The 13978-nt window shown below is 35.9% G+C and overlaps 1 protein-coding gene across 1 annotated transcript; it reads left to right on the forward strand.

Annotated features, from left to right (window-relative positions):
- Window positions 1-10930: 10930 nt before the first annotated feature.
- LOC120270292 (zinc finger MYM-type protein 1-like) lies at window positions 10931-12900 on the forward strand. The gene is made up of 2 exons (XM_039277310.1): window positions 10931-12299; window positions 12362-12900. Exons 1-2 carry the CDS (start codon window positions 10931-10933, stop codon window positions 12898-12900), a joined length of 1908 nt encoding a protein of 635 aa, XP_039133244.1.
- The last annotated feature ends 1078 nt before the right edge of the window (window positions 12901-13978 follow it).

The following is a 13978-nucleotide window of genomic DNA, read 5'->3' on the forward strand; positions in this document are numbered from 1 at the left end:
ACGTTTGTTTTGATTTGGTTGTTTTAACTTTTTAAAATTTTCTAGGAATTTTAACCTTCTGTCAAATTTAACTAAAATATAGAAGTTTCACTTTGGAATAGAGGTGGTACTAGGATGGGGAATCACTGATTCCCATGGGATCCGATGGGGGTCATCGATTCTTTCCCCATTTCCTTAAATGAGACGAGGGCCAGGAGAGTAGTGCTCTCCCCGCCCCACCGGGATCCCCATCTCCGGTTAATTTATTTTAATTAGTTATATTTTTACCATTATAATTCTCAAAATATTATTTTTTTAAATAAAAATTCTTTGAAATATTTCCCAAAAGCCCTTAAGAAAAAGCACGTTGATTTTGTGTATTCAAAGTATTGGGTGCTTCATCGAGCTTTTTATGTATTAGATTGTATGGTTATACTTGTATAAATTTTATATTTATGGTTTGCTCTATATTGATAAACATTTGGAGGTTTTTTATTTTAAGTTTTTGATATATTATTTTTTGGAGTTTTATGCTGAATAATTTTTATATTTCTTATAGGTGTATTGATATTAAATAATTTAAAAAAAAATTAAAATTCATGGGTGTATTAGCATGGGGTCCCCATGCCCTTTCGTCGTGGGGACGAGGATGGGAGGATTTTTTATTCCACGGGGATTGTGGGACTGGGAGGTCCTTGTCATCACCCACCCAGCCTCGTTGCCACCTCTACTTCAGAATAAATTCAAATTTTATTTAATTATCTCCTTTAAAAAAATTTAACATTTATAATCTTAGAAAAGTTTAAAATTATGTATATTACCTTATAAATATGCAATGCATTTGAATATGAACCTTTTATCGTAAAAGATGTGGTTTGGTTGTAATTATATTATTTATGTAAATATAGACGCAAATATGATCTTTTGAGGTGTGTATGCAACTTTTCCAATATATACATATATAAACTAGTGTCACTTTCGCGGGTTTTTTTTTTCTTTTTCTTTTTTTTTTTAAATATTGTACTTTTATATTTTTTTTTACATAAATGCCTATTTTAGGCATTATTTACAAAATTACACTTAGCACATAAAAAAAAATACAATAAAAGAATTTTTTTATTTTTTGAATAAAAAATATGAATGGGCCCTAACAACATGGGAAAATACTTCATCAAAATCTACTCCCTACTTCTATGAGTAGCTCTTTGCTACCAACCAAGCCTTGTGCTTGTACACCCTACCATTCAGTTGATACTTAGTTTTATACACCCATTTTAATCCTATGGCTTTCTTTCTTTCCGGTTGTGAAGTCAACTCCCAAGTTTGACTCCTCTGCATGGAACTGAGTTCCTTTTCCATGGCAATCTTCCATTCCTGCTAGTTTGCAACTTCATCATAGGAGAATGTATTAGTAACAGTAAGTGCAAATGTGCAGGTTTTGTATAAGTTTCTCAGGGACCTATATTTTACAAGACGAGCTTCATCATGTGTCTCACTGACAGCTATTGGACTACTATGAGAACTTAAAGTGCTTGTTACATCATCATGCGACCATAATGGTTAGCCTATGGGAGTTGCACCACTTGTAGGAGCTTCCTCTGATACTTCTAGATGAACAGTTTGGTTAGCATCTTCATCACTGTTCTAATTCCTTGTTGCAACCTCATGAAAGATGATATTTCTGCTTACTAGGACCTTACTAGTGTCCGAATTAAACAACTTATATGCTTTAGTTTCAGCATTGTATTTTATAAAGATGCATTTAATTGACTTCACATCAAGCTTCTTGCACTATTTAGGATTTAGCAATGAAAAGGCTATGCAACCAAAGATACAAAGATGATTAACGGAAGGTTTCATACCTTTGAAGGCTTCAAACAGTGTTCAATTCATCACAGGCTTAGTCAATGATATGTTGAGGAGATAGACGATTGTGGCAACAACTTCGACCCAAAATTGTGTTGGAATCCTCTTGTCCATCATCATATATCTTGCCACCTCTACTATGGTGCGATTTCATCTCTCAATGACAACATTTTACTCAGGATAGTATGGAGCGGTGAGTTGTGAGTGTATTTTATGCTCCTCACAATAGCTATGAAATCATTAGAAAGGAACTCACCCCCCTTCCTCTTGTCAGTTTGTAAAGATTTGAGAGTGTATCCACTCTGTTCAACAAGAAGGCTAAACTTCTTCATGCTCTCAAGAGCCTATGATTTGTTGGTAGAAAAGTACACCCAATTGAAATGGGCACAATCATCAATGAGGAGAAAGAAATACGAGGTTCCTCCGAGAGACCTTGTCTGGATCGACCAGATAGATTAGCATGCACCAGCTCTAAAAGTGAAAAGGCTTGCTAGGCTATTTCCTTTGGGAAACGATTGCCTTGAATTCTTGCTACAAATGTAGCCTTTGCAACTCTCCAAACTTTTGATCAGTGGTAGAATTTTTACTAAGTGTTTCTTAATTAGTATTTGAAGCCCCTTTTGGTGTAGATGACCATATCTCAAATGCCACAGCATAGCACCTTGCTGTTTGCATACAACTACGTTTGCACACTCAACATTGGCCACATCGAGTAGGAACATCCTCTGTTTTGTCATCTAAACCTTGGTCAATAGTGAAAATGTCTCCTTGTCCTTAATCAGACACTTATTATTGAATACAACCACATAACTAGATAAGAGTAATTGGCCAACAATAAGAAAATTATGGACTTGATGTGAGACATACTAAACGGTTTTTAAAAGATTCACTTTTCCTGAACTCACCTTGATAGCCATCATTCCTTTGCAAGCCACTTGCATCTATTTCTCATCGCCCAATCTAGTTGTTTGCTTCACTGTCTCATTGAGCTCTTGAAATAGATCCTTTATGCCCACCATGTGGTTTGAACACTCGCTATCTATAAGACAAATGGCTCCCTATACAACATATATCCGACAATGAAGCATGAATATATTACTCACCTCTAAATCTTCTACTATGTTGGCACTTTTCTCTTTGTACCAACATTATGCTTTCATATGGCCAATTTTTTTTTCAATTATGGCATTAAATGCTTCTTTTGTGTTGTATATAGTCATTGTGAGCTCCTTTTGGTCAGTACTTCTTCCTTTCCATCTCCCCCATGTTGGGCCCCTTCCACGATCTCTATTAAGCAATCTCTCATGCTCTCTTGGACCAAACCCTTCATCCTTGACCTATAGGGTCTTTTCTTCACTCTTCTCACTAGACTGATTAAGTCTAGCTTCATGAGCCTGAAACAATACGCTCACTTCATCAAGTTTAATAGTGTTGAGGTCCTTGGACTTTGTTGGCTTCTGGTTGAGAAGAAAGAAAGGTTCAAAGAGGGAGTCAAGTGAGGAAGATAAGAGACACAATTGAATCAAAACTAACTTCACTTGCTTGAATTAATTCAAAAGAGCTTACAACTATATAAAGCCAAAAGTTGGCACACAGTTTCATACAACATAGAGTTATAACAAAACAAAAGCATACAAGTTAAACTAAAGACTAACATAAAGCCACACTTGACAAACTTCTCATTCACGTATAGGCATGAATGCTGACTTCTCCTTTCCACTCCTTGCACTCCTATTTGTGTATCCCACAAACAGTATACAATGTCAAGCCTCATTGTTGTGTTTTTGACTGTATGCAACTGTTGCATCATTGCTTAGTTTCTGATCACATCCACCACCCTCTTGTGATTTGAAACTTTTCATTCCTATGTCCATGCCCAAATTAAGATGCTTCTAAATGGACAATGCTTTTGTACAAATGTCTGTGAGTTGCTCGTTGGTGTGACAAAACTCCAAATTAATGAAACCATTTGTAACCAACTCCCTTAGATAATGATACTTAATACTTATATTTTTTGTCCTCCCATGCATCGATGGGTTCCTTGCAATGAAAATAATAGATTGATTGTCACACATTAGACTTATTGGTCCGGATAGCATCACTCCAAAGTCTCGGACCAACCTCCCAAGCAAAATTGCCTGACAAGCCGATGTTATTGCCGCTACATACTCTCCCTCAGTTAAAGACAAGGCAATGCTTTCTTGCTTCTTTGATGCCTATGTAATCACACAAGATCTGAGCTTGAAAATACATCCAGATGTGCTTCTCCAGTCATCTGTTGACCCAGCCCAATCACTGTTAATGAATCTGACTAAATTGAACTCCTCGGACAGAGCATAGAACATTCCCAAACCTTGTGAGCCTACTATATAACGCAAAAAGGTGTTTCACTGCACCCTAATGTTGTATTGAAGGTTTGCTTAGAAACCTGGACACCATGGTAACTGCAAACATGATATCAGGATGAGTGTGTGTGAGATATAAGCACCCTTTAACCATGCTTATATATTGGAATTCATCACAACCCAGTGTACCATCATTCAGCTTAAGCTTCTCATTCGAATTCATTGATGATGGAGATAATTCATAGTTCCTCATTCCAAACTTTTGCAATAGATCTTCAACATACTTATTCTATGAGATGAGGATACTGTTCATGTCATAATTGATCTCAAAACCAAGGAAGTAGTGCAACAATTCAAGGTCCGACATTTCAAACCTCTGCATCATGAGCTCCTTGAATTCTCTGGACAGTTGCGTAATTGTTCCCATGTAGATGATATTGTCCATGTACAAACACATCAACAGCATCTCTGAATCACCAACCAACTTCTTATACAAAGTTGGTTCATTAATACTCCTCTCAAAGCCCTGCTAACAAATAAACTCATCCATTTTACTGTACCAAGCTTGAGGAGCTTGGCGCAGTCCATATAAGGCTTTATTAATCCTGTAAATGAGTTGTTCTTACCCTTGCATGATGGAGCCTTCGGGTCATTGAACATACACTTCTTCACTCAACTCGTCATTCAGGAAGGCTGATTTTACATCGAGCTGGAAGGCGGGGCATTATCTCTGTGCAGCAACAGCTAGAAACACATGAAATGTTTCTATTATTACAACAGGTGCAAAGGTCTCTTCGAAGTCTATACCTTGTGTTTGTACATAGCCCTTCACAAGCCACGCTTCTAATTAACAATTCTGCCATTAGAGTGTTGCTTGGTCTTGTATATCCATTTCAAACCAATAGCTTTTTTTCCCCTCAGGTAGCTCAGTGAGATGGCAAGTTGAGTTCCTTTTAATTGCCTCCATTTCAGCCTTTATTGCTTCTTGCCATTCAACCTCTTTCACAGCATAAATGTTGGTCTCTGGGTCTGCCATATTCAACACAAATGAACAAGTATCATAAATTTCCTTCAGAGACTTATACCTCAATGGAATGAGTGAGCATTCAGCTTCATCACTCGTCTGCTCATTTTGAATTGGTAATGCAAGCTCTTCAACTCCTTATGGTTGCCTTCCTTCCTCTGTGGCATCCACCGTTGAATCTTCGAGCTCTCAAAAGATTTGACTTCATTTTGCTTGGACTAGAATCTCCCACTGCCAACTTGCACCTTCATCAAACATGGCATTCCTGCTTATGAACATTGTTAATGATAGGATTATACAATCTACAGGATTTAGATACAGTGCAGTAGTTAACAAACACAAGTTTCTCAGATTTTGGATCTAGTTTCCTAAGTTGCTTTGAACTGATCATCATATAGGCTAAACACCCAAAGATTCTCAGGTGTTTCACATAAGGTTTCATGCTCGTGAGTGCTTTATAAGAAGTCCCTCCTTGCACTGCCTCAGTTGGAGATCTATTGATTAAATATATAGCTATTGACACAGCCTCATCCCAGAGAAAATTAGGAACTTGTCTCTCCTTCATCATGCTTGGGCTATCTCTATTATAGTTCAATTCTTCCTTTCAACAATGCTGTTCAACTCAAGTGTATATGGAGGTGTGAGTTCTCCTTGAACTTCTTCTTCGCAATACTTCATGAGATCTTTTGATGTAAACCCCCCCTCCCTTGTCTATTTTGAGACACTTCAACTTCTTTCCCAGTTGATTCTCTACTAGCTTATTGAACTTCAAAAATTCTTTAAAAACCTATGCCTTTTGCCTGAGAAAGTATATCCAATTGTACTTGGTATGATCATCCATGAACAAAAGGAATTATAGACTTCCTTTAAGTGACTCCTCTAGCATTGGGCCACAGATATCTGCGTGTACAAGCTCAAGTGGAGCTCTAGAGTGGTTCACAACATTACTGACAAATGAATGCCTGGCTTGCTTACCCATGATACATCCTTCACAGACACTTGTGAACTTCATGCTTGGGAACCCATTCACAAAGCTTCCTTTATATGAGTTCTGTAATCCCTGAAAGTTCAAGTGTCCATATCTTTTATGCCACAGTATGGAAGTTGTGAGCTTGCTTGTTGCAATGTTTACTCACCCAACTTGATCAACTTCAAGAGAAAACATGTGATGTCTAGCCATCGGCACTTCAGCAATTCGCACTCCTGTCTCTTTGTCTTTCATAAGGCAGCTCTCTTCATCAAACGTGACTGTGTAGCCATATCTCATCAGTTGGCCAACAATTAGCAAGTTGTGTGCGAGGTGAGGCACATATTGGACATCATTCAGAACTTTCATCTTGTCGAAGCTTTTCTTAATCATAACAACACCCTTTCCAGCAACCTGGAGCTCCTTATCATCTCCAAGTTTTACAGACTGACCTCTAGTTCCAACAAATTATAAAACAAGCTTCGATCACCAGACATGTGGTTTGAACACCCATTGTTCACAATCCATAAGCACTCTTGACTAATGTTAGTTTCATTCTTCACCATAAACAAATTACTAACCTCTGTATGTTCAAGCAAGTTGGTTTCTTTGCTTCTTAACCAGCACTTTGCTTTCTTATGCCCATATCTCTTGTAGTTATAACTACACTTGACCTCTATTCTTCTTATTTTCTTTTTGTACCCCATCGGGTCAGCTCCTCTTCCTTTTCCTCTACCTGCACCTCTTCCTCTATATAAGCCTCTTCCACGTCCTCTGCCTAGTTTCCTCTCAGTATCTCTGCCTTGGCCTCTATCTAATGATAGCAATGCAGCCTTAACTTTTGGACCTTCTATCTAGGTTTGGAGTGCCTTTTCTTCACTCCCAATGTTGGCATGGTTGATCCTATCCTTATGTGTTTGTAAGGACCCGCTCAGCTCATCAATGGTAAGCTTATCATGATCGTTTGCCTCCTCAATAGCTACAACATGTTCAAACTTAGGAGAAAGGGTTCTCAATACCTTGGAAACTTTAGTTACTTCTCCACCATGGTCTCTCAGCTGGTTAACAACATACATCACTCTTTCCACATACTCCTGGATGCTTTCATGTGCTTTCATCTGACTAATTTTGAATTGATGCTGAAGCCTTTACCTTCTTATGGAGATAATCATTACAGTTCCTTAGAACTCTTTCTTCAAAAAGGTCCAAACTTCATGTGAGGTTGTAGACTTCTTCACCCTTGAAAACACTCTCTTATCTACTGATTGAAGAATGAGGAAGAGAACCTTGGAGTCTCTCTTCTGGTTCTCCTTCAGCCTTGCTTCAACCTCATCCTTGTCATCAAAACCATTCTCAACTATCTGCCATACCTCTAGTGATCATATGCTTCTCCAATGAAGATTGGAACAACCGGTTGAGAGACGTTTACCATGTTGTAGCTACTCACCATCATCTGTCTCTTTAATACCACTGTTGGCTTTTGATTGAGAAGAAAGAGAGATTCAGAGAGGAAGACAAGTGAGGAAGAGAAGAGAAATAATTCAAAAGAGTTTACAACTACATAAAGCCAAAAGTTAACACATAATTTCATGCAACATAGAGTCATAATAAAACAAAATCATACAAGTTAAACTAAAGACTAACATAAAGCAACACTTGATAAACTTCTCATGCACGTACAGCCATGAAAGTTGGCTTCTCTTTTCCACTCCCTACACTCCTAGTCGTCGAGCCCACAAATAGCATGCAATGTCAATCACTCTACTATGATCCAAGCTATATGCTACTGTTGTACTCCATTGGCCAAGTGTCATGCCCTAGCCCCAAAGCCGGGCCCACTGACGGATTGCCTGCATCCAACAGGGCTGGGCCCCACTGGGTGCAAGGACTCAGATCTTGGATCCGGTCAAAGTCAACACCAACAAGCAGAACAGAAACAACAATACAATAGAAATACAAACAATAGTAAATAAACAGACATAACTCAAACACGAGCCTTGACAGCCCTATAGAAATACAATATGCCACGATTACAGTTTGAAAACCAAAGTAGAGACAGGATACAGATCTTGCTCACACAGGAAAATACACTACAAGATATACAACCTCAAAGTTCAGAATTTCAACAAGACATGGCCAAAAAAGAAATAAGACTCCCTGAATACACCCCTGATCCTAGGCTTAATCTTCTCCTGCGAAAAGAAAATCACAGCGTACATGAGCCACAAGGACCCATTAGAATCGCAAAAATAACAAAAAATACAAATAATTGTAGAGATAATAATAATCCAAAAAAAAAAATACAGAATATGATCAAAGTACAGAAATAATAAAAAATATAGAAAATATATGAAAACCAGAAGTGTACATCTCCCTGACTAATAACTGAATCAACAGCTCGAGGGTGGATCTTCAACTGTGAAGTCAGAAAAGATAGAATATCAACAGCCGAAGCTAGATCTTCGACTGCAGTTGAAATAGACACACATGTCCGGTAGCGCTACTACAGAAAACATGTGCACAAGGCTAGGACTTACTCCTTCTAGCTGGGTAATTTGCTAGGAATAGAGATGTACTAAAAATCACAGAAATACAGAGTACATATAGAGAAAATACCAAATAAATCACTTCACAAAATAATTAAATTAAATAAATAAATAACAAGTACAGAATAATAAACAAAATACCAACATAAATAATGCAAGAACAAAATAAATAAATAAATGAATAAAATAAATTACTAAATAATTAAATAATTAACCACACACCAGAAATACATAATTATACGGGTGTGAGAGCCTATCTAGTTCCGAGCTACGACGTTGGGTTCAACAAATCTTGCGAATTAAGGCTCGCTACAGGATCTACCCAACAAAAAAGCTATACTTAGATTTATAAGCCTTGGGCTGGGCCTAAACTTACAACTAAAACCTAAGCTTACTCAACATGGATTCAGTCAACAATCTTCCTAACCATAAAGTGATCATCCAAATTCAAGATTTAAAAGCCAACCCAAGCACCAGAACATAACATGCACAATTATAAATACATATATATATATATATATATATATATATATATATATATATATATATATATATATATATATATATATATGAGGGAGGGGACAGGGGGTCGGCCGCCCCCCTGTCGCCGGTGAGGTCAGTGGACCCCGTGGCTTGAGAACCCCTCCGCCCCCCTTCCCCGCCCAAGCCGCCCCCCTTTCCCCGACGACCGGCATCCCTCCTCGGCTCCTTAGCTTCTCCGACCATGCAGCTCCCGGTGCCCCTTCCTTCTCCGGCCACCGCCAGGTCCGCCACCCAGTTTGTGACACAGCAAGCTGCCAAGTGCCAGCTATTCTTGAAGGTTGCTCCCTGGTCATGAGCATTGGAACTTGGAAGATGGCAATCTAATCAAGCATAAAGTAGCCAATGAAAAAATGAAACGTTGCATGTTGAAGAGAGATATCCGTTGTATGCCATTACTTGCATAGTTGCATATCAGGTGGCAGGTGCTATGGTGCTAGTGTAGTGGCTAGTGCTATTATATTAAATTATTAATATATATATATATTAGATTAATACATATTCTTTGAAAATCAATGAGATTGCATTGTTGATTCTTCTGAGTTCACACTTTGCATTGTTGATTCTTCTGAGTTCTCACTTCTCATCCATTTCAAAAGCTGAACTCATCCATTTCAAAAGCTTTGAACTTGAATTTTTTTTTTTGATAAATAAGCTATATACCATCTGCAAGTTGCAACCTCAATTTATTCTCTCCACCAGCTTTGTTTGATCTCTCTGTCCGGCGTGTGGCAATTAGGAGGTGAAACGCTATTTTATTTACTTTTTTAAGATTTTTTATTTGTTTGTTTGTTTTTTTATTATTTTTTTTTGTCATGTATGAAATATTTTCAAGGAAATTTGTTGAAATGTTTATAAATTGATATTCATTAATGTGATATATGGTATGTCATATGTGGATTGATATTATTGATTATTTGATTTAGATATGTGCCATTTAAATTGATATCATTAATTTAATTTAGAGATTTGAGTATTATTAAAATTAAAATTTGTGATTCACTAATAAATAAAAAAATTATCTCTAAATTTTTTTTAAATATAAGTTATCACTTTCAAATAAAACTTCATTTATAATTAGTTAGATCTTAAATTTAAAAAATAATACAAATTAAAATTTAAAAATTCTTAAAATAAATTCAAAAAAATTATTTAAACATAGTCATTAATTTAAATAACATATGATGTTATATCCACTCAATATAATCATCGAATTCATACAACTATACGAGCCACATATCATATAATATAATCATCAATTCAGAATAATACATTCAAACTTATAAGTTATAACCTATGCCCACTTATCATAATTCTTCAAAATAATTTTTTTAATTTAAAATACTACTTATGTTTATTTAACTATAATTTATAAGCATAATAATGATAAAATATAATTATTTTTTTTATTGAATTTTAACTTATCCCACTCATCATAAGTCTACTAAATAGATTTTTTAATTTAAAATATTATTTACGTTTATATAACTAGTATGAATTATAATTATACTTGTGGATAAATGTTAAGATAATGATAAATTGTCACACATTTTTTTGATAAATGTTTAATTTAGTGTTACTTCCCCATATTTGATTGGACAATTTATGAATTTATGATTTAGTTCAAATCATTTATATATTTAATTTGATTAATTTCATAGATATGGAGAGGTTTTTTAAATCTATACCAAAAAGTATTGAAACAAGAACTGGTTCAGCGTCTGATGTAAGTACTGTTGCACAAAAGAAAAGTCGTGTCGAGTTTGATCCGAGTGATATCATTGCCGACCCAGGGCTTCGAAAACCAATCGAGGAATATGACACAGGAACAAGAGATCAAGTAAGGAGAGAGTATTTGTTAATGGGTCCATGTCAACCAGTTGGCCACAATTTTCCTAGAAAACAACAAGGAAAAGATTTGAGAAGCTTTAAAGAAGTGTGGTTTCAGAAATTTGATTGGTTGGAATATAGTATGGAGAAAGATGCAGCTTATTGTTTTTATTGCTATCTTTTTAAGCAACCAAGCGGTGATAAACTTGGGATTGATGCCTTCACGAAGACAAGGTTTAGCAATTGGAAGAAAGCAGTGGAAGTTTTCACTGAGCATGTTGGTGGAGTTAATAGCAACCACAACAATGCAAGGCGACATTGTGAGGATTTCAAAAATCAGAGGCAAAGCGTGTCGCATATATTCTCTTCTCATAGCAAAGAAATGGAGGTTGCATATAGAGCTCGTGTCACTGCTGTTTTACGTGTTGTTAGATTTCTTCTGTTGCAAGGTCTTGCTTTTCGTGGACATGATGAATCTTCAAGTTCTACTAACAGGGGCAACTTTTTAGAGATGCTGAATTGGTATGGAACAGAAGTTGAAAGTGTTGGTCGTGTGATTAATGAAAATGCTCTTGGAAATAATCAAATGACCTCTCCACAAATACAGAAAGAATTAGTGAGGGCTTGTGCAGAAGAGACCACGCGGGCTATTATTAATGAGATTGGAGATAGTCATTTCTCTATACTTCTTGATGAGTCTCGTGACAAATCAGTAAAAGAGCAAATGGTTGTGATTGTAAGGTTTGTGAATAAGCAAGGTCGAGTAATTGAAAGATTTCTTGATGTTGAACATGTTGCTGATACTTCAGCCCCTTCATTAAAGACAGTTTTGGATGGATTGTTTGCCCGTTTTGGTTTATCTATTTCTAGATTGAGAGGGCAAGGATATGATGGAGCTTCTAATATGAAAGGGCAATTTAATGGGTTGAAGACATTAATTTTGAATGAAAATCCATTTGCTTTTTATGTCCATTGCTTTGCCCGCCAATTACAGTTGGTTGTAGTTTCTGTTGCGAGGAACATTTTGGCTATTAGTGATTTTTTCAGCTATGTCACTATGATTGTGAGCATTGTGGGTGCTTCCTGTAAAAGGAGAGATGCATTGCTTCAGAAGCACCATGATAAGATTGTGGAGAAATTGGAGAAAGATGAGATCTTTTCAAGAAGAGGCCAACATCAAGAGACTAATCTTGCAAGACCTGGTGATACTAGGTGGGGCTCACATTATACAACTTTAATCCTCTATTTACCATGTGGGAGTCAGTATTAGAGGTGTTAGAGAATGTGTGTAATGATGGAAATGTTGTAGAGCAAAGAGGCACAACATCGGGTTTGATACAAAGGATGGAGAGTTTTGAATTTATATTTATCTTGCATTTGATGATCAAAGTACTGGGATTAACTAATGACTTGTCAAATGCCTTGCAGCAGAAAGATCAAAACATTGTTAATGCAATGGGGTTGATTGTAACTATGAAAGAACTTATGCAAGACTTGAGAGAAAATGGATGGGGTACATTTTTGGAAGAAGTCAGGAGCTTCTGTGTTGAAATGTCAGTTTCAGTGCCTAATATGGAAGATAGTATACCAGTTCGAGGCCGTTCGAGACGTGGAAGGCAATTGGTTACTTATTACCATCATTATCATGCAGAGATCTTTATTGCAGTGATTGATTTACTTACTGCTGAGATGAATAACCGATTTAGTGAAACTTCTACAGAGTTATTAAGATGTATTGCTTGTCTTGATCCAAGAAACTCTTTTTCCAGATTCGATTATGGTATGCTTGTTCGACTTGCTTAGCTTTACTCTCATGATTTCTCCACATCCGATCATCTTATCTTGAAAGAGCAACTTCGCATATATATTCATGATGTGAGAAGAAATTCTGATTTTTCAAGTTGTCATGATCTTGCAAGTCTTGCTGTGAAGATGGTTCAATTTGATAAACATTTGACTTTTCCATTGGTTTATCGTCTTATCGAATTGGCATTGATTTTACCGGTGGCAACAGCAACAGTTGAAAGAGCGTTCTCAGCAATGAATATCATCAAAACAGATTTGCGAAACAAAATAGGCGATCAATGGTTAAACAATATGATGGTATGCTATATTGAGCGAGAAATGTTTGCTAAAATTGATGAAGAAATAATATTACAATGTTTTCAAAACATGCAAAATCGAAGGATTCAGCTCCCCTTTCGCAATCATTAGTGGTATGTATTTTTATTTTGTATTTTAAAATATTTTTATTAGTGTATTATTTGAATTTTTAATTTATTAAATTTTGTTATTTAAATTTTTATATTTTTTAAATTTGTAGCTCACCCAACTCCCCCTTCCCCTTTTTTTATCTGCACCCGATATATATATATACATATATATCATATATATATATATATATATATATATATATATATATATATATATATATATATAATAAACTAGCATGCATGATCTAAGGAAAGTTATGTTTACACAAAAGTGTTCAACAATATCAAATGAATTATATCATGGCTGAATACTCACTAACTCAAGCTTATAAACATGTAAACCTATAATTTAAATCATGAATGCATGTTTACAGGTTCTAGTTTACCAAGATGCATATAATTATATGATAATTAAACTAGAAGCATTCTTTGGCAGTTGTATACTTGCAAGGATAAATAACATGCATACAAAGTAACATAAACAATCAAAATAATAACTCATCTCACTAACAAAACAAAATACTCCAACATAACAAGGCACAAGGATAACCAAGGATTAGGAAATAACTTGGGATATAAGCATGCATTAATAATCACAAACTAGAAGGAAATCAAGCTTAAGAAATACTATAATTCAATCAGATATTAATACAAACACTTGGTGTGCA

The sequence above is a fragment of the Dioscorea cayenensis genome, chromosome 10, assembly GCF_009730915.1.
Source record: "Dioscorea cayenensis subsp. rotundata cultivar TDr96_F1 chromosome 10, TDr96_F1_v2_PseudoChromosome.rev07_lg8_w22 25.fasta, whole genome shotgun sequence".
Lineage (NCBI taxonomy): Eukaryota > Viridiplantae > Streptophyta > Magnoliopsida > Dioscoreales > Dioscoreaceae > Dioscorea > Dioscorea cayenensis.

What these genes read in the sequence shown, in the direction of transcription:
- LOC120270292 (XM_039277310.1), top strand. Translation starts at nt 10,931, where the DNA reads ATGGAGAGGTTTTTTAAATCTATACCAAAAAGTATTGAAACAAGAACT. An exon ending in GACTAATCTTGCAAGACCTG is followed by an intron (nt 12,300 to 12,361) that starts GTGATACTAGGT and finishes TGTGGGAGTCAG; the next exon opens with TATTAGAGGTGTTAGAGAAT.